Source organism: Thermobia domestica, chromosome 8, assembly GCF_964235325.1.
Source record: "Thermobia domestica chromosome 8, izTheDome1.hap1.1, whole genome shotgun sequence".
Taxonomy (NCBI): domain Eukaryota; kingdom Metazoa; phylum Arthropoda; class Insecta; order Zygentoma; family Lepismatidae; genus Thermobia; species Thermobia domestica.
In genome coordinates, this window is record NC_137461.1 from 133,229,221 (window position 1) to 133,251,779 (window position 22,559).

The 22,559-nt window shown below is 35.7% G+C and overlaps 1 protein-coding gene across 3 annotated transcripts in view; it reads left to right on the forward strand.

Annotated features, from left to right (window-relative positions):
* mtgo (miles to go) overlaps positions 1-22,559 on the forward strand; it is an 813,614-nt gene that overhangs the window by 141,679 nt on the left and 649,376 nt on the right. For all 3 annotated transcript variants that reach the window (XM_081769001.1, XM_081769002.1, XM_081769003.1), the window contains one exon: positions 22,197-22,521. In XM_081769001.1, coding sequence (XP_081625127.1) covers positions 22,224-22,521 — 298 coding nt within the window. In that variant the 5' untranslated portion in view covers positions 22,197-22,223. The remainder of the gene's footprint in view (positions 1-22,196; positions 22,522-22,559) is intronic.

A 22,559-nucleotide genomic window follows, 5' to 3' on the forward strand; every position in this document is an offset into this window, starting at 1 on the left:
AATTAAAATTACCCGACACGGTAATTTAAATGACCAAAGACGAGTAATCGAGTTGATTTTTTTTTAAATTTTCAATATACTAGTTTTATATCCTACTGTATGCATTATTTATTAGCTACTTAGGGCCAGGGTGCGAAATCCTAAGGGGTTGAGGGAATTCCTCAAATTAATATTTTTGCAATATATTCTAACTACACTAATAAGTTACTGGGGGGAGAAAGTGGTAGTATTGTCAGAAGTTCGCAAATTAATTGCAGTAATTCATGTGTAATTAACATGTGCATATTTCATATGTAATTAACGGGTGAACGAGGGTATGGGAAGACAAATAGCAACTAGGATTAATTAACTGGCAACTTAGTAAACAAAATAGAAGCGAAGGACGAAATAGTCATTTTTCTATTAACTCCTGTCTGCCCCCGTCCCCACTGTGATTTCGCATCCTACGGGGGGTAGTTGTATAGTAGTGCGTCATTGTATTTCGAAAGCTTTCACATAATTTTAATACAAAATCGAAGTGAAATCGCTGTTCCAGATTTGCTGATGCAGATTGTTGCGAGTCATTGTCGAAACTTTTCAACTCACACACTAGCACTTCGATCTTTCGAAATATTCATAAAAATGTTAAATAAGAGTTCCAGGTATGGTCAAAATACGTATGATTCAGTGTTTGACTTACTTCATTTCTAAACGTCTTTTATATCAGTTTACTTGTAAGTTAAGAAATGTATGGAAAATCTGAACGAAGTAAACAGTTGAAGGCAACATAATATCGAATTTTGAAGTACCCTACATGAATTGTTTTTCTTTTATTATTATTTGTTGTTATTTATATTTGTAATTGTATGAATTAGGAATAATTACACAAACTTGATATTTACTTATGCGTATAAATTTAAAAGAAAATGCTGCCTTTGTTTTTAACACAATAGGTGAAGTAAGCTTAATTGCAAATTTTAATGGAGTTCATTTTAAAATTGTTTTAGTTTGATTTCAATGAAAAACAAGAATATTCGATATTATCATAGGTTATGGATTATGATATTATCAACCTATATGTTTGTATTGAAGAAAAGTAAAACTACAGGTATCAAAACTAAATATATCCATTAGTGAAATGGTTCTTAGATTGCATTTGTATGCTTTCCTTCTTGTTCAAAATACAAACAGGGTAGCTGTGGCTCGTTAAAGAGCACTCACTTTTATTGCGATTCATTCCTGGTTTAATTCGGTTTTTGGTGGTGGACATAATCGTGTCCGTGTGTTTTCTATGGGTTTAACCGTTTCCTCTTATTATTCTATCCGCTTTTACAATATTTATTTGAATTATTATTCCTCTTCTTTAACGTACAGGACATAAGCGTAGGACGCTAAACTATTAATTTCATTTCGCTCTATTTCAATAATCCCTGTATGTTGTTCAGGAATATAACAGTAGGAAAATAGAAATTAGTACTCTTAAATTATTAATTTCTCCTTTCCATTATTTTCCATGTGGCTGTGCAAAAGTTTTAATACCCAACGTTCCGTGACGAAAAATATCATATTTTACTACTGTTAAAGCTGCATAGTGTTAAAAGTGGTTTAAGCAAGCTGAGACTAATTTTGAATGCGCGTTTTTTCCTCAACTTAATTTACCACTAAAAATAAGTTTTCCTTTCTTTCTGTCTTTCTTTAATGTTTATAGTATGTTGCTAATCTTAGCGAAATTCGCCGAAAAAGAAACGCACATTCACTTCCAGTTGTCAGGTACTGTAGGCTACTTGAATATGCGTTAACACTGTAATTTAAAGTGGAATATTTTCAATGAATTTTCACAAATGACTATTATTTTTGAATAATGGCTTTAAACAAATAATGGAAATCTGATGTCTGAATTATCGATTACTGCGAATTATTATTATTATTATTATTATTATTATTATTATTATTATTATTATTAGTAGTAGTAGTAGTAGTAGTAGTAGTAGTAGTAGTGGTAGTAGTGGTAGTAGTGGTAGTGGTAGTAGTAGTAGTAATAGTAGTAGTAGTAGTAGTAGTAGTAGTAGTAGTGGTGGTAGTAGTGGTAGTAGTGGTAGTGGTAGTAGTAGTAGTAATAGTAGTAGTACTACTAGTAGTAGTAGTAGTTGTTGTTTTTGTTGTTTTGTTGTTCTGCCCAAGCCTTCAGCCTGCTTTACGCTATAGGATAAAATCGTACTCAGTGACAAGCGCTAATTGTTTAGATTTAACATTCTTTTTAGTTTCCCACCAACCACCCCAAAGTCCATGCAATGTTTATGGAATTATTCAAGAAGTTCGTTACACGAGCAAGCAATAGCGCAGGTAGTGACATTTGTTAGCGTTGCTGTTTATTATTAGGATTAGCGTGACTCACAAACTGAGATCTTTACCATTTATGATTAATGATTTGAGTGAAAGTAAATTTCAAAAGGATATCGAGACTTTCAAAACGAAACTCTGACACATTAGTCGCTTTATATGTAGGCAGAAAGTAGGTTAAATATTTCGTGTGGGAGCTGTTTCGGAACATCATGCTTTAAATAGTAGCTGATCAATAAGCCTAATTAATAGTGTTACAAATGTTTCTTCTGTTAAAAAATAATCCAGCGGCATTAAACCTTAATACTTTGGAATGGAGTATTTTAAATATAGGATAAACGTATTCTGATAGTGAGTGGACATACACTACAAACTGAGTTATCCAAGTAAAAAGTTGGAAAATAAGTTTTGATAAAAGAAAAGAAAGAAAGAAAGCAAAAGAAAAAACAAATAGATAGAAACTAAAAATATTACGTTCAAAACTAAAATCAACAAGAGTGTGAATCTCTAGCAGAAACGTTTCATCTCGTTGTTGGGAAACTTTGCTGTAATGAGTTTGCAGCACTGTTAAGCGCGGTCGTTCGTTGCTTAGTAACAAAGCTATGTCGGAACTGTCTGTCACAAACTCGACAGAATATATAAATTGGGCCCGTAAAAGATCCAATTCCTGGAATAACCTCTTGCTAATAATATATATCTCAGCACATCGAATAGTAGTGAAGTGTAGTGAAGAAACGTCACAACATATTGATTAAAATGCAAGACATCCCTTGTAGAGATTCCAGAATGTAATATATACTTTGAGTTCGAAACATGCTATCACATATGTTTTAGAAACAAGATGACTACACAGCAGTGGCGGCCGGTGGTTTGTGGTTTCGGGTGTTGCAGTACGAACGATCGGAGACAGAAGATACAAAGTGGACTCATTGACTAATCAGCATAAATTTAGATGCAAATGCTATGTGACATGTTAAATTAAATAAAAATCTGTTTTTAAAAAATAAAAAATGCAGAACATTTAATCCGATTAATCACCTTATTTAATTAGTAAGTTCATTCTTATCTCTTTGATTGGAACAAATCTGCCTAATACATGCTGGTTGAACTCTAGTATTCTTATTGTCAGGTCTTTTTCGATGGAAAGCATAACCAATGGTGATAACCTTTCTTGGGACATTCAATTTCTTGAGTGTCAATTCTTCTTGATGTGAAAAATAACTTCTTCTTTTACTGACACCATAGATACAGTTAATATTAATTTCAGAAGCTTTGTAGATTCACTAAATATTTTTTCTAGATTTTTGTGAACAATTCATTCTAGCAAACTCAGTCTCTAACAGTGATCCGAATTCCTCTTCAGTGTAGACTGAAGAGAGTTCGTAGCAGAGATTAATGTTATAAAAAAATGTACATTGAACACGCTTTATTCACAATTTATCTAGGAAAATTTCAAATAAATTGTGGAAATGTACCTAGTGCATACAACATTACTGCCATAAGGTGTCCTGTAAACTTAAACTTTTTTTTTTTTTCGAAACATTCTCCCGAACTGCACTTTGCTTGTTTTGTCTAAGCCTTAATTGTAAGTTTTTCCTCAGTTGAAAGCTGGGCATTTTTTTTTTTTTTTTGTAAGTTATTTACAGAAGTCATGATATGCAATTCATTCAAAATTTGTAGGTTATGTACAGAATTAAAGCGCACACAATAAAATTAAATCTAATAACTAATAACCAAAACAGCTGTTACAAAAGAGATACTAGTATATGAATTGTGAATATCACATATTCATACATAGGGCTGTAAACTGGCCGGCTTTTCATTGGCCTGGCCGGAAAAATTTATGTTATTTTGATTAAAGCCGGTGACGGGTACAAACTTCTCACCAGCCCCTTTATAACCATTTTTTTTAAAATTTGTATCTAGTTCGAAGTATAGATATTGAAAAGTAGCTGTCATTCTGTAAACTCAAAATTGTTACCTTTCACCATGTATCAACGATTAATATATTTTGTTCACCTGTTTAAAAAAATTTAGAGAGATGACAGGGACTGTATCAGGGAAAATTTGAAATTTACTTTCAAGGAATTTTATATATTTATTAAGAGTGGAAAAGGACTTTTTAAAGCAATTTCCTATAGTTGAAGTGGAGACTATATGTTTAAAGAGTGAATTCATTTTCCAAATCCAAAATTGTCACGTAAAGATTATTATACTTTTATTCATCTGTTTCGATAATTTTAAAGGAATGGTAGTTACTGGTAAATACAATAAATTGATCAATACCGATTGATCAATTTCAGTTTCTCATTTATAGCACAATGTATCTATTAAGCTTATTAGTGAATGTTCTAAGGACATACAGAATATATGTGTTAATGCACTTTCGTTCACGATAGTACATTTCCTTTCCATGGATAGGTCCGAACAGAGATACTTCACGCTGAGACCTATATCACAGGGAATTTTGAGGAAGTGTCGGTTCTTTTTATTTTACAGAGTTGGCAACCCTATTCATATATTAACACACTCACACACACTTCTGCGTAAAAGAAAAAAGAAGTACATTCCAAATCATCCGTCTTGGTTGTTACGCAATGCACGATGAACACAATATACTTCCACATGAGGCGAAACAATGTTTATCAACGTTCTGGAAAGCAACCTTGAAACCCGCCAGATATAGGAACAACATGTTAGCTGGGTGGGGTTTAAAGTATTTGAGGAAGGTCCAATACGTCTACGTAATAACGAACGTGTCTTTTACTGTACCCGAAAAGATAAGTAATTCTTAATTACTGTCACCTATATTTTTAGAAAAAATGATAGAACGATTATTTCTATAAGAAAGGAAAGAGTACATGATGAGGCGTAAAATAAAATATTTAGCTTACATCAATCATTTTTCTGTTAAACAAGTATAGTTCGTTAAGAAAGTCTACAAATGCTAGTCGAGTTTCGAAATTTTGGGGAGGTCCGGACCCGGTGGACCCCCCCCTCTTGGCTACGCCTCTGAGCATTGCTAACTAGTCCCAAATTCAATGTGGCGTTCCCCACCATACAGTTCTATCAAAAGTATAAAATATACTTATTTTATAAAAGAAATATGTATATACTAAAATACTGTCCACAGAGGGGGGGGATTCTGCATATTGACTTATTAATATTTGGTTCACAAATTACTGTAGAAGAAATTTTCATTATCTATATAAGCTAAGAATTAACTTGTAAATGCGGATCTACTTTCATTTGATTTCTGCTCTACTATATATTTTCTTTTTTATTTTGTAATTCTGCTATCACTTTTTTTTTAATTGTCATTATATTGATTTGCTTCACTATAAGTACCGTAATATAAAAATATGAATGCATAAAAACAAATTCCATTTGTTAACTGGTAGTGAAATAAAATTCAGAAATCTTATTTAGCGCGAAAAACCTGCTCGTTCACTGGAAACCGTGCTGTGTTGCAGAAGCACTGCAACGACCAGTCCCTTTAACTTCTGAGATAGGGGAAAGGAGACTTAACATTTGCTCCAATTCCCGCGCTGAAGGAATCTGGTCGTTGCATGCTCGCTGCAACACAATTTAAATTAGAGACTCTGTAACTGATTATTTTTCGCTTTTTAAAACGGATTAACGGAACGGACAGTTAGAGAAGTAAAAAAATATGTTATTTAAAGTATATATGGGAGTATTAGAAAGTATTTTTTCTGTTCTTTACTACTATTGCTAATAATATTTTTTTCTTGAAATACTTTGGTCGTTGCGCAACGCTGCAACACTAACATTAGCCGCCACTGCTACACAGTAAAATATTTGAATAGTGTTCCGTGTTCTATAATGTTTGTGGAAACATTTCACTGTAACGCATGCAAAATTTCGATTACATACAAGGTAAGTTACTGAAATATTCATCTGTGTATCTTGGGATTCTAATTGTCTATTTCGGTGATTATATGTTATAAATTGAAGAAAATAAAATGGAATATTTTGTAGTAAGTGTTTCATATTGTTATATCTTACATGGTTCCGCACGACTAAATAGATACCGCTGTTGCTATCTGAGTGAAAATTTCGCTGGAAACACGTGTGGGAAGGAACGTATTGATGGTGAAGCTTGTGACCTAGTGTGGGTGTGTGCAATATTGATATTTGCTGCGGAAATAGAATTACCGTTTTTCCTGCTCATAGTAAAAGTGCGACTAATTATTATTGACCGTGATGAATGAGTAGTTTAATTTGTAACTCAGAAAAATAATGATGAATTTTAGTTCATTTTGCTTCTATTGTTTCGCCGGCAAGATAACGAGTGAGAAGGAAGGAAGTGCGAAGTCCTTAACGTTCGTTCTTCTTATTACTAAAAATATATTGGAATCAACGATTTTGCAGATTCTTGTTGAGAATTTAAATAATCACTATCTTCATAATAATCGTTATTCGTGGTTGATTCCTTTTACGTGGGGCACGGTGGCTCAGTGGTACAGCACTCACCTCTGGCTTTAGGAGACCCTATTTCGGTCTCAGGCCATATGAGTTCGTGGTGCGTAACATCGTGTCCATGAGTGTCTCGTAGCTCTCTTACATTATCATTCCACGAATTCTTTAAATCACCGTCTCATTTATCCTAAAGGACATAAACCCTCAGTGTAGAACGTAAGACATTCTGGCGTGTGAGACTGGCTCGATTCCCGGTGAGTGTTTTCATGTGGTTCGGAGCCCGCTCGAGCTATAGGTTCACGTCTCATATAGCCTCGCTGCTAAAAGATACGCTAAACTGAAAATGAAATTAATCAATTTTTACTCTGTACAACATTTTATGTTGTTATACAGTGCAAATAATTGTGTTCATATAACCCTATACTTTATCACATATATCTAAGTTTTTTTTCTTTTTTAGATTTAGATATAGTTTAGTCTCTTTCAGCCTACATGGCATAACCGTGGAACGTAAAACTGAAAGATTTCTTCAAAGATTTCTTTTCACTTCATTTTTAAACACGCAGTTCTACATTAATTACAGCTCTGAAATTTGTACAGATCCCTAAACCTGATGACAATATAATTTTTCCACTAGTTTATCGTTTTACTGTAAAATGAATATTAATTATGAAACTTCTGGTGCTTATGCAACCCAATTGCTCATGAGTTTGATTGGTTGCAGACCAATAGGCGTTAAGTTGATTTCATATCAACAAACCCGCTTTTTTTCATGTTGTACTAATAAGTAAGAGGGAGAATGCACTTAAAAATATTGAATAAAGATTAAAAGGTAAAGAAATAATAACCTTAAAAAGGTTTTAAAGATGATGCTTATATAAAATGCATAAAAATGTAACTTCTAAAAAAAACTTTCGAGTGAGTTGTTTTTCTTAGTTATAAGGCAAGGACACTGAATTACACTATCCAAAGAATCTTCTTTTTAGTGCGTTTTTTAAGTTTTTTTTAACGATTATTATTCCAAATAATACTGGATGAAAGTGACTTGTTTTTATGAAAGATGTCTGCAATATTATTTTTCTGAGTATTACGAAAGTACATTAGATAAGTTGATGACACCGTTACTTTCAACCATATATATATATATATATATATATATATATATATATATATATATATATATATATATATTAATACTTCGAATTTCTGTTATCACGTAAATATTTGGCTTATATAGGGTGTTCAGTGTACAAAGGATTCAAGTCCAATTACCGAAGTTGTGAGAAAAAGAGACATAGATTTTTGTGATACTCGTAAGCACATGACATTATGAGTTTTTTACAATATCTGGACATCAATCTTGTGACTCTCGAATGAGTTTCAGATAGAGGTTAAATATGTTCAAAGTGAACGAAAGTAGAAGTGATTTTCATTGTACATTGAACCATGTGCCACATGTCCATTTATTATGATGTATATGAAAAAGGTTCGTTGATTAGGGTACTTGGTTTATTTAGTTCTGTTGATAGGGTGAGGAGGAAAGCAGTGGAAGATGGATTGATTTTTTTTTCGTTTTCTAGATTTTCCAATGTAACATATGTTAGATAGTATTTGTCTTTAAATGAATCGATGAGTGAAAGAACAGTACATGTCAAAAATCGCACTTCATGAATATTTCAGTAAGAAAATTATGCTGTACTACACATGAAAGTCACTTCTAAATTACCTACTAGGTTGAAAATTGTTATGCCAATCCATAGGAATGCATTGTTTTATACATTCCACAGTAATTTTTACGCTAAGCATAATGGCTTATTGGACTAAGTACTGTTCTTCCACTCATCGTTTCAACTATATTCAAGTTTTCAGTTCTGATTGCTCATATCAAAAATCTGATCGAAGCCATTTCATCTATAATATATAATATGCAATGGCGTGGAAGTGGCTAAAAATATCAACGACTCCTCTGATTACTTTCGTGTCTAACACGATCACATGCTATTGGCAAGTTCCTCCCACACGCGCCCACGTTTTTTTTTCTTTTCTACACGACAATGTGATATTATGCAATTCAAGTTAACAAAATTGATACCACAGATAAAGGGGCCATATTTTTCCTTTCCTGTTATTGAACAAAATGATATTTCACATATGAAATATAACAATTGGCTTTTGAAAAATCTAAAACTGAAGTTGTCCGAGTTTATTTTATGTGTAATGTATATTAAAATTTTGTTTTCTTAAGAGTTAATTTATTAAATAAATTAAGCCCACGAAAATGTAATTAGTCAATATAGTAAATAACTTTGTTTGCTTTAGACTTCCAAACTATGCTGTCGTAAGTGTGGGAAGTGTGATAGAACAACTGTGGGAGTCCTTCCGTCTGTCGTTAGGTATGACAGCATAAACGGTGAAAGATTTTTTTTAACAGTGTGGCGCTAAACGTACCTACCATGTTTAAAAGCTGTTTTCTCCTCCATACACGTGGTGGGCAAGTAGAGCTCATCTTAACATCTGGAGAGAGGCTTTTATGCAGCTATTGTAAACAATTGTAATCAGTCGCCTCTTCATAGCTCACTTTCCCCTACTTCCATACTAATGTCCAGCTTGTTACTAATTTGTTCCTTTCTCAACCTTGTCTTTACTGGACTAAGACACCGATCACTCCGTTCGGTTCTACAATCAGCTTCACCGTAACGCTGTTGTGAAATTGACATTTATCATGGTGACACTTCTGATTATAGTACCCTGTTGTAGTCGTAGTACACAGTCAATGCAATATGAAATTCCAGCATGATGTTTGGCAAGAACTCATATTACATAACATGATTGCATAGAGATTGTGTGTTCGATAATGGTAGATACACACACTGTAGCCTAAAAGCAAAAGGCTGTGACAATAGTAGAGACCAATCGTTCAATTCTTCCATAAGTAGGTCTTCATACGTTATTGCGTATTAATTAGATAGTAAAGAAATGCATACTAACAGTAAGTATAAAAGTTGTGAAATAGTCATAACATGTTTCTATTATGTCAGTTTGTCTGTAACGAAGTTCGGTTATAGACCCTTTTAATGAGTTTAGACTCCTTGCATTGTTGCGTTTCCCCAGTTTTGACCTCTGAAAACAAATTTGGCATTCAAACTACGATTACAGTTGGCCTAGGTGTACTTGTCATATATTTGATACGACATTCACGTCAACCACTGGTGGTGTAAATGGGCCACAGTTGATGATCACTGATGAGCTGAAAATTGAGATCAATTACGACAGCTGCATACTAGAGTTATACTGCAGCTATGGTAAGACTTTATATATGTTTTTTTTTTTTAAATCTTCTGCGACTTTGGACACAATTGCAGTGTTTTGTAACATCGGACTGTTCATTTGTTATTTATAAAACAGTGAAACAGTACTTAGGTACATGTATTCGTTTCTGAGAGACATTAGTTGACAATGTTTCAATCATTGTGAAATGATCTAATTTTAAGATTCTGTGGTATCCATTCTATATTCTATCCGACTTCTAAAGGCCATTGTTATTATTTTCAGTATAAAATGTATTTAAATAAAAAGTTTTAAAAAATCAGTATCATATGAAGCGTTGAACATCGAGATATTGTAATGTTTCATCTACATATGCATGTTGTTAGTTATAGTTTAGACATTGATTATATTGCGTCATTAGGTAGCAACGCAAGCCAATAACCAAAGGCATTGTAAGTACGATGCTTTTACGTTGCAAAAATATACACAAGGATTTATTTTCACTTGCATTCATTAGCTACTTTCCTGCGGAGGTAAGCGCACGTGCCTGATTTCAGTTCCTTCTAAGAGAACATAATTTTGGACTTAAACACGACAATTATGAAGAACTGCTTACCAGCCTGCAGCCTAATGGTTAAACTGATAACTTCAGGTGGTTGAGGCATTAAGTTTTGATACAGCTTGGAATACATCACTGTTTTAAAATAAGAACCTTCCTTCATAATATCTGTATTTGATACGGAGTAAAAGATCATATCAATAATTCGAATAAAATAACACTGGTTCCCAACAATTTCTGACTTCCTTCAAACTAGGAAACTACAAATATTGGACTAGAAGCCGGTGCTCTGATTATGTATGAAGGGGCGGATTAAGGCTTTTGGGGGCCCTGGAACCGACTATTTCAAGGGGGTCCTATGTTACGAATAATTTCAGCGCATACATTTTCTTTTGCTGCTTAACACAGCCTCATAGGCTTATCGAAACACCGAGAACTATGCTGTAATATTTTAATGTGCTCCAAATTTACAATAATTAGTTTAATTGCATTCATTATTAACAGTTAAATGCTCATATACTGCAATGTAACACACATTCCAAATACAAGCCAAATGATAAACAGATTGTCACCACAATCTAATAATTTGGTGTGTGATAGAGGCCCAAAATAGCTCACTCCCTCACAATATAAGTATTGTGAAGACGCTGGTGGGAGAAGACTTGACTCTAGCGATACCGCGAGCGTAGCGAGCGGAAAAAAAATAGCATAGGTCTGAAGCCTATAATGTAATAGAGTCTAAGTTGATTGCTATATTTAGTATTAAAGAGAGGGAACTTAATACGCTCTTGTATGTATCACCTATTTAAAATTTGAGATATTTGATCAGCTGTAGGTCTTAACAAGCTGTAGCACCAGGGAACACTGTAACACTGTTTTCTATAACCTTCGGGCTTCAACTAAATAGGTAGAAAATTCTCAAAAGATAAGATAGAGGTTGCTGCTTAAAAATAAATAAATCGTTTATAATAATGGGTATAATAGAATCGTGAATAAAATCATGTATTTTAAAAGATACTAAATGTATATTGCTTGTGTAAAACAAGGATGTCAACGTGTACGTTAAGAACACGATTTTAATATCGTGAACTTGATGAGAAACGGACGAGTCCAATTTTAAAGTGACTTTTAAGGTGAAAGCAAAATTGATGTCTTGTTGCATATTTCAGTGTTATGTTCTTTGACGTGAACAGTTTTATAGCCTCACGCGGATCGTAAATGTCTGTTACCAATGACGCGTCACATGACAGTGTATGTATATGACATTTCAAGAAACATTGTTTTTGTTTCTTTTTTTCCTTTGTTACTGACTGATAGATTCTGATCATACAAAGAAGGAAGTGTGTAGATAGGTTTCACCATAATATTTATCTTTTATCTATACAATTATATAAAACTAACGGCTAGGTATGCATGCAGTGAACCAAACGATCTCAATGAAACCTTGTCCAATATTTTCGTAAGAATCTCTGAATGATTATAGGTTTGTTATTATACCTTGACACCATGCAATTCACCATAACGTAAAGGACAGAACAAGATGTTTTTGTATGAGATGGTTTCAGAGAATACGAATATATTATTCACATGCACGAATGAAATAGGGTGAAAAAAGAGATGCGAAAATTTCTCCTGGATCTCTAGATATAAAAGCACGAAATTTGGTATAAGTAATCTTTCCAGTCCCTCTTCGCTGATGAAATGGCTCGCGCGCGTGCCTTTTGTACTTAAGGTCCCGGTGCGAGAAAATCGAATCCACTACAATGGTTCAGATCCTACTTTTAAAGAGTAGGTCTCGTCTTCAAGTAATTGGTTCTGATAGTGTACGTGGTACCTCAGTCGTAATCTGAAATATGTAGGGATGGAACTGTACCCCCTGCGTGGTTTGCAGATCACAAGTTAAACTACATCATAAGATTCGATACGTTGCGGCTTCGGGACGTTTTCGTGGCACCAAAAGGGGGATGTGAACTTGCTTTAACGTCCGGCGTTGACGTAGTATATGTCTGTAGACTTCTACTCACTACTGGAGTTCCCTCCACCAGTAATTATAACTGGATGTTGAGCAGGCTTAAGGAAATAATCGGACAATTTATTGTTGTAAAAGGTTGGGAAATAATGTGTTGCTTGTTGAGACAGAAATTTGAAATGCAGGCAGAAATTGAATGTTGATGTCATTCATATTAGGATATATGATTGTATAATTAACAATCTGGCTTGCCCGTTCCCAGCACGGGAATAATATGTTTTTGGAAAATATTTGAACCCCTTCTTCATCTTAAGGTACGCATAATGGATAAATTTGTACATAATTGCAATTGGGTGTGTCGCTATTCATCTCAACAACCCCAAAAGCTATGAATTGGACTGTAATATCAGTCATTTTCGATTATTTTTACATGTCATTCCTTCTCTCACCCACCTTTCATTCCCTATGTCGATGGGGACTGACGTTGGACTTAAATGGCATCGAAAGTGTCACTACCACGAAAACTATAGATTGGACTAATATTTGTCGTTTTCGATTACTTTTACACATTACTTCTTTCCACCCCTCCTCTCACTCCATGCTGATCGAGGATGAATTGGGGTTATACGGCATCGAGAGCGTCATTATTCATCTCAGCGACCCCGAAAACTATGGATTAGACACTAATACCGATCGTTTCAGATTATTTTTACATGTCAGTTTCTTCCCATCTCCATTCCAATGAGGACTGAGTTTGAAATTACACTGACAAAGATCGTTAAATTCATTTTTAAGGAGTATATTGTATTAAAAAGCAATTAAAAAATTATTCAAGCATGGTTACTTTTACTAATGTCATAATCGTTAGTTTTCAGTCAGTTATTCCTTCATGACTGTAACATTTATAACCGAGTAAATATATCATCCAATGTATCACTGGGCGCGAGCGAACCACTTTCCTAAATATCCATAATTAAAAAGATTGTTAATGAAGCAGTAACACTGAATTACCCACAGAAATCTCCTTTTTAATACATTTTATAAAAACATTGTTTTTAAAAGTTTTCTTTAAAAAAGTTATTATTATAACTTAAATATAGTATAAACTTACAGATACTATTGTATCTTTAACCTGCTTACAACATGAAAATGACTAGATTTCTAGTTTATATGACTGGCGGGAAAACGGGAAAGTTTAGGATAAATTCAACTAGCAAGCCATTCTACTTCCTTCCCTCCAGCTTCTATAGTTGATTTTATTAAGCCAAATTACTCTAATTATCTAATTTGAAAATTACATCTCAGTTGAAATTATGAAAAAAAATATTTAGTTTTTTAACACTAAAATGCAGTGGAAAAACAGTGGCTCCATGTAGAGCGTTCTTTTCTAGTGTCAGGCGTCCGTGTTTCAATTTGAGCTCATGTGAGCTTTGTAGTGGACAGCATCTTACACATATTTCCCTCTCCCTGTTTCCTCCAACTATAAATATCCCATTAATTCTTTCATAACCACTCTTTTGCACCTCATCTGCATATCAGCGATCATCTTTAACGAATATGACATATTCGTGGAATATTAAACATTTCATTTTACTTAATTATATGAATATATATTTGCGGAACCTAAGTCCAGTTCCTCATCCAATAGATCACTTCGCAGTCTGTGTTTTTTGAGAGTATTATCGTAGCAGGTGAAGTATTATATTAACCCGCTTTACTGAGATTATCAGCTAAGGGATAGGGGCTGATGTGCCGCAATAGCCTACTGACTACATTAAAGAAGGCAACCATAAGAAAGAGAGACACTTCAGGGCACAATTTTAAGGTGATTAAAATAATATTTTACTGTAAAGTAAATGTGAATAGTATAGAAACAGTGTTCCGCTACTGGATATTACTTTCCCGAGTGTTTTTACTTGTAGCTTCGGATCAAACTAACATGTAGTCACATGCAAGTGTTTTTAGAAAGCTTGGGTCTTGGGTCTAGCTGAACATTTTTAACGGGTCATTTATCTCAATCTCTCTCTCTCTCTCTCTCTCTCTATATATATATATATATATATATATATATATATATATATATATATATATATATATATATATATATATATATATATATATATATATATATACAGGGGTTGAACAAAAAAATCTAAAACATTTGCAAAAGTGTGAAAATCATTCCTAGTATGGTCTGGGGCCTCCTTTTGCATCCAAAAGAGCTTGGATCCGACGTGGAATGGACGTATACAGCTCCTGAATCGTGGTGTATGGAATTTTGTACCATTGTTCCTCCAAAACATGCTCCAGTTCCTTAAGGGATGCCGGTGGAGGGTAATGAGACCGAACACGCCTTTCTAACTCAGACCACAATGGCTCAATGATATTCAGATCTGGTGATTGTGGGATCCTGGGAAGGTGTGATAGTTCCTGGTCATGCTCCTCAAACCATGATTTCACCGTTTTTGCAGCGTGACAGGGTGCCAAATCATCTTGGTAGATGCCATCACCATCAGGGAACAATATTTGGACCATGGGTAGAACCTGGTCCCCCAAAATGGCCTCACACGCCTTAGCATTCATCATTCCATGCAGGGCTATGATGGGATATGCAGAAAACAACGATATCATTCCCATACTGTAACAGAACCACCCCCATGCTTTACAGTTGGGAGCAGACAATCTGTATCATAGGCCTGCGACGGTATTCTCCATATGTAAACACGACCGGTTGTTGAAAACAAGGTGAAGGTCGATTCATCGGACCACATTACGTGTTTCCACTGCTCATGAGTCCGCGCCGTGTGGTCCTTGCACCACTGGATACGCCTCTTCGCATTTACTGCTGTGACCAGGGGTTTGGCGATAGCGGCCCTGCCATGAATGTTCATTTTATGAAGTTCCCGTCGCACTGTTTTCGATGAAACCGAGTTCTGTAGGCCAGAATTGAGTTCAGACGTAATTTTCGTTGCAGTGGTCTTCTTTTTAGCTGCTACAATCCATTTTAATGCCCTCTGATCCCTATTTGACAGGGTTGTCTTTCGACCACTGTTGTGCTTTGCAGACGTCGTTTGCCCATGAATTGTGTATGCCCTCATGACATTGGACACAGTGCCTTTCGATACCCCCACAATGTTCGCCACTGTTGCCACTGAAGCTCCAACCAGACGGGTACCAACGATCATGCCTCTTTGGAAGTCTGTCAGGTCGCCCATTTTACCGTACCACTTTCACACCACGACACTCACAGGTGAACTGGCTACTGCTGACGGAAGAGGAAGGTCCACATGACAGATTGAAAACAAAAAAAGACCGGCAACCGCAACACGTGTTGTACAGTAGAGGGCCAAACTTACGTGTCCTGTATGAAGTGTTTTTGGATTTTTTTGTCTACCCCTATATATACAGCTTTCTGGGGAAGGCAACATTGATTTTTGGTTATCTCTAGACATAAACCAATACACATATAATGTTGTATGTTGTATCTCCAACTGAACCGAAATTCGAGCCCTAGATCGAGGGCTAATAGAATCACTACCTTATAGAAACTAATAGGCTTACACTATTATTAATTTTTAAAAAATCAAGGAAGTGTATCGCGATGTTGTGGGCGTCCTGTAAAATGTGTCGTCAGTCGAAAAGGTTGGGAACAATTGCTCCAATCCTTTAATGTGTACTGTAGCTTCACCCAGATTAAATGATTTATTTAATTTTCAACTATTTCATATTTTAATGATTTTTTTAAACTACTTAATAGTCAGCGAATACTTATGAAAGGGACAAGACACATCGCTTCGATCTCTGGTAGACTAAGATTGTGTAAGAATAATACTGTACATGCACATACATTAAGGAAGTGAGTAATTTAATAAAGGGTTCTGATTGGATTAGATCGACACAGTCTTTGAATTTCGCAAGCCATACAGTTAATATTTTAAAAGTATTCTGAAACTAACTTATATAACGTCGTAGAGTAAGAGCAGAAAATTCTTCTATGTGTAAACAATAGCTCGTAAATAAAATATTTTGTTTCATACAACTCAGCTTTCTATGTACATCTATATGTGTTGCTATAAAGCGAAGAATAATATATTCCTTTTTCTTTCGATGCTGTACAAACTATATTTTAAAAAAAATGGATTCGAATAGCATTTTTGGCTTTTAAAAAATAAATATAATATTTTAAATAATTCGGATTTTTGTACCGAAATCTCGACAGATTCGATACGTTGCAAATTAACATGTTACCCATTACATAATTCAGTACTATTACCTTAAAACTAAGAAAAAAATGACTACTGTACTAAATATATATTTATGTACAAAATTCAAATAATACAATATGGAAATTGAAAGACTTTGATGGGACGGGAGGGAGAAGGTTCTGTTCATCTTAATTTATTTAGTTATTCTGTCATCTATATAGTCCATAATGGTTTCTGTCATGGCATGTTGGTTAGCGTTGCCTCATGTATTTGCACTGAAAAACAATGTGTTGCATTTTAACTAAAAGACAAGTAATAATTAGGGTTCCTAGACGTCCCATGTTTACATAACCTGTTCCCCAGGAATTGTTCAGGAGTCCAAACTGCCAGGTTTCCCTCCAAAATGTAAGTTAATATCATTCTCTTACTTCAAGATACAGATATGTATAAAAGCTTTCGTTTGTTTTTGGAACAAAACTATTACTACCTGGGCAAAGGGAGACTAATAACAATAATTCACACGCAGAAGCACATAGCATTAAGTATTTCACATTCCATATTTGCACCCACTGTACTAACAAGAGCTATGAAATTACATATAGATACGTAAGCACAATACAATATTTTCACATATACTTCGCTGTACCTTATCCTTTTACTGTAAAATTAATTGTTGAGCACCTGCTACTTATATAAGTCAAACTGTCACAAAAGCGTGGCTGATTGCAGACTACTAGGCATCTGTTGACTATATACTGATCAGCCAAAATATTATGATCACCTACGTAATAGTCGGTACAGAAAACAACGGCGACGCGTCTTGGCATGGAAGCAATGAGGTCTTGGTATCACGCTGGAGGCACCTAAATGGCACCACATCTACACACATAGGTCACTTAATTCTCGTAAATTTCGGAGAGAAGGCGATGCGCTCTTAAAGCACGTTCAATCACATTCGAGAGGTTTTCGATTGGGTTCAGATCCCGCGAGTTGGAAGGCCAGCATGTCAAGCGGAACTCGCCACTGTGTTCCTCGAACCATTCCATCACACTCCTGGCCTTGTGACATTGCGCATTATCTTGTTGATAAATGCCACTGCCGTTGGGAAATATGGTTGTCATGAAGGAGTGTACGTGATCTGCAACCAATATACGATACGGCTCGGCCGTCATGGTGACTTGTACGAGCTCCACTGGATTCATGGATGCCCACGTGAATGTTCCCTATAGCATTATTGAACCGCCGTCCTGCAGTACAGGTGTCAAGTAGCTGTTCCTCTGAAAGACGACGAATTCACATCCTCCCATCGACATGATGAAGAAAGTATCGGTATTCATCAGACCATGCACCGCTCTGCCACTGCGCCAAGGTCCAGTGGCGATAATGACGTGCCCATTTGAGTCGTAGTTGTCGATGTCGTCCTGTTAACATTGGCACATGGATGGGTCGTCGGCTGCGGAGGCTCATCGTTAGGAGTGTTAGGTGCACTGTGTGTTCAGACACACTTGTACTCTGCCCAGCCTACGACATCAGACATCTGTAATGAGGGGTGGCCGCCCAACCCTTCGACGCCTTGACCTCGTTTCATCTTGATTTCGCCACTTGTTGAAAACACCACAGCACTCCTCGAACACCCAACAAGTCGTGCAGTTTCCGATATCCTTGTGCCGAGGCTCCGGGCGATTACAATCTGTCCTCGGTCAACCTCAGATAGATCGTGCGCTTTCCCCATTCTACACGCGCCCAGCATGCTCACTGACACTACATGCACCGCACATGCGTCTGACTAGCAGGCATTCTTCGTCAGTGACGCTACTATCGCCTGGATGGGTTTATATCGATGGTAGGTAGGTGGTTATAATGTTCTGGCTAATCTGTGTATATCAGCAAGTTAGAGCATTCCCTTTTTTATATGTCTGCAAAAATTGTTGATGAACTTTTTGTAACTTTTAGAAAACTTTCTTAGACGCCAAAATATGTATATAAGGTTACATATTAAAATAATTTAGATTTTAAGGAAATAGTTGTTTGTAGGACATTCAACAGATTTTAAACACTTTTAAAAACAATGCTTTTCTAAAATGCATGATAAAAAGGATACCTTTTTGGTAGGGTAATTCAGTGTTATTTGTTTATTAATAAAAGTTTAGAGAAACGCATTAAAAAGGAGACGAAATGGTGAAGTAAAATGGGGAAAAAGTCGAATTGAAAACAAGGGCGCTCTTCCTAAAACTTGAAGGCTAAACATTTTATGCATATTACCTAGGTAGAGGAAGTGATGTGCTCGAACGTAATGCTTTTAGTGTTAGTCCTTCTACAGCATTTCTTCAGTTTACACCAGCAAAGAAAACAATCTCCTTTTAAGTATATTTCATAAAAGCATTGTTTAAAACCTTTTCTTCGGTTTATTATTTTCCTTTTTCATACAGAGAATATGAATATGCCATTTACTGACACGAGTCCAATATAACGAGGCAGAAGGAGAAGGAAATTTATCATATAAATTGGAAATATTCTAAATAGGTATTGGCAATAATAAAGTCAACTCAGTTCATGACTTTTTTTTATTGATTACTTCAACATACATTTTAGAAAATATAATCGAAAGGAATACAAGCTATTATGTATTTTTTTTTAAAAAAAAAGTAAGATATAATGAAGTATTTCCAGAACGTTCACTATTCAGAATGATCACTTTTATTTGAAAGTGTAAAGACACAAAGCAGTCACTCAAGTTAAACAAAATTATACATTATGAAAGAAATGATACACAAGATTTACGAGTAAGGTGATAATGGTAGACTACACCTTTGTTCTAAATCAAGTTAAAGAGATACAACTTTCAAATGAACGTGTGAGATATCTTGGAATTTGTTCTTTGTATTGTCTCGCCCTCAGTCATTTTACTTCAGTGTCGGACTGGACGGGGCAAAGGTGTCCAAACTCATGAGGTCGGCGCTCACGAGTTCGGAACTCACGCTCACTCGACCTCAACCTCACGAAGTGAGCGTGAGATCAGGCTGGTGATGTGAGCGTGAGGTCAGACTGGTGATGTGAGCGTGAGGTCAGACTGGTGATGTGAGCGTGAGGTTGGGTGAGCGTGAGGTCAGATTGGTGATGTGAGCGTGAGGTCAGATCGGGGATGTGAGCGTGAGGTCGCAATGAGTTTGTGAGCGTGAGGTTGAGTGAGGTTAGGTCAAAGTGGTCACCTCTGGGACAGGGTGGCGAGGCGGAGATCTCCTGCGCCCACCCTCTTATGGCGCCCCTTTGTCACAATAAAACAGGCTTAGTTGTATTGAAGTCATGACCATTTTAGCCGAAATTTCCGATATTGTCTTTATCATAAATATATAACAGAGTTATTGCAGATTTGCATAGATTATTTAAAGGCTATAAGCTGTCAAGTCTCCGTGCTCTCCTCGTTGGGGGTGCCAGCACTGCCAGATATCCTAGGTGACAAGTAACAACTCGATCTGATCTAGTATTGTCACAAGTCGCATTGTATACGACTCATTTTCTCGTTGCACTATTTGACTGTTGTAATGTTATAGTGTTAGCGTCGAGATTCAAAGTAAGCGGCACCTGCGTGTTCTTAGGTAGGAAAGTAGATGTTAGTTAAGGCAAGAATATTGTGTGCTATTGGATATAGTGTTATTTATTATTATTAATGTAATTGACTTTAGTAGTCATACATGTGTAGGTAAAAATGGAAATATTTTTTGATAAAATTTTCTTCAGAATTTTAGTATCCAAATTAAGCGTAAATTACGTTCAACATACCTAAAAACATCTTCATATTCCGTCTACCTGAATTTTCAATAGTTATGAAATTATAAGTTTATCTTGGGTAAAAGTTAACAGTAGCTCTTTTGACTACTTCAGTGTATCGTCTACATTGTAAGAACGAAAAGAGGGTGTAAATTTAACGTTTAAAATTTTGCTAGAGCGACATGATATGTGGATTTTATATTGAAGGTAAGGCTCAATAGCCCAATTTGTATTTATATTAATTTAAAATATATGCAGTGCACATGTGGTGCAAAGAGAGCAAAGAAGCCAGAGCAGAAGTTTACGAGACAAATGGTAGAAATTCGAAACTCTAATGATAGAAGCTCTTTACAGAGAGTTATTTGAACTTACAACACTAAATTCAAATTACCCACTGTCCCCAAAGATGGACTACTTAATGGATTGGAAAATGAACCAAACACTAGTAACAACTTTAAAATCGCTCAGAGACATTTTCTCACCTCTATGGAAATGTTAAAACGTTAAAACAGAGAACGGAATGGAAACGAACTTCATCTCAGGATGGATGCTGATTTTGAAAAGAAAAAGGAGTCGATGTAAAATAGAAAACGCTATTGATGAAAACTGCTCTGAAGAAGATTCGTCTTTGCAAACAAAACAAAACAAAACAAAAAAGCCAAGTGGAAGAAGTTCCAAGTAGAAACCTTCTACAGAATTTGTGACTGCTTTTACAAGTGTTGAGAGGTTTATTCCAAGTGAACAATTAATGAAGATTGTGCCTGTTTGGATCCAAAAAGATTTGAAGAAATAAAGAAAAATGGATCACCGGATCTGAAGGCAATAGCAGTAAAAACAGGCGTGTGTAAAGAAACCCTGTCACGCGAACTCAAATAATTTGTCGCTCATTACAAAGATTACTTCGAGTCTGAAGGGTACTTCTACTAGTGATTTTAATGTGGTTCAGTGCCCAGCTGATTCTGGAAATGAAGACGAAGGAAGTGAAAACAAAACAGAAGATCAGGATCAGCTGAATCCAGAGTTATATACACGATGCGTTTACATTCTTACATGAGCTCACTTTAAATGAAAGCACTTATAATAATCTATATTGTGTGTACAAATATGATATGGCTCTTCCAACTAACCCGGTAGCTTGTGAACGCTTATTTTCTAAGTTGAAGATCATTAAATCAAAATTCAGATCACTTTTGGGACAAAATCTACTGGAAAATTACTGAATGTCAGAATTTTCCTGTAGATTACGATGTTATTGGAAGCAAAATAGAAATTTAATATAGTCACACAATTGTAGCTAATGGTATTTTTTCCTTCTGTTTTATTGGAATAGGTAGACTATGCTAATTTATCTATCCTACATTCAAATCTTTGTTGGTTGTAATTATATTATTCTGTGCTATGCAACATTTACGGTAGTTCGTCCTAGTCGTTTCGTGTGTAACTGTGTGTGCTTAATACTGTGAACGAATTAAAAAGTCATTATAAAAGCCAAAATATTTACATAAATTTGTCCAAGAGGCGCTCCTCTTTAAGTTTCCATCTCCGCCTAGCTCTGACAGCTCCAGTCCGACACTGTTTTACTTACTGCATATTATCTGTTGTTTGATATAAAAATTAACATTGTTCTGAGCACTATTACTTACACTTTTTTTTGTTTCTTTTTGATAAGGTGACCACGAGACTCAGGTGAGGCCGGATGGTGAAGGTCAGAGACGATCCGGAGAGCGAGCACATGGCTGACCCGAACCGGGCCACGCCCTCAGATCACGTGACGAACGGAACCAAATCGGGTGGTGGGCGGAGTCACGTGAGCAACGGTTCAGGGCACTGGTCCTACCCTGGTGCGACATTCCATTTCGGTCCTGGGTTCGAACCCCAGGGCAGGTACACACCCTCCCCACCCCTGGCACATGGACAGCACATCGTTCACTTTCACGTAAATCCTGGAGTCACTGTGAGTTTCGCGATGGGGGATCAGGTGCAGGTGATTAAAGGTAAGTTACTTTTTAATTACAAACCTTTTTTCTTTGAT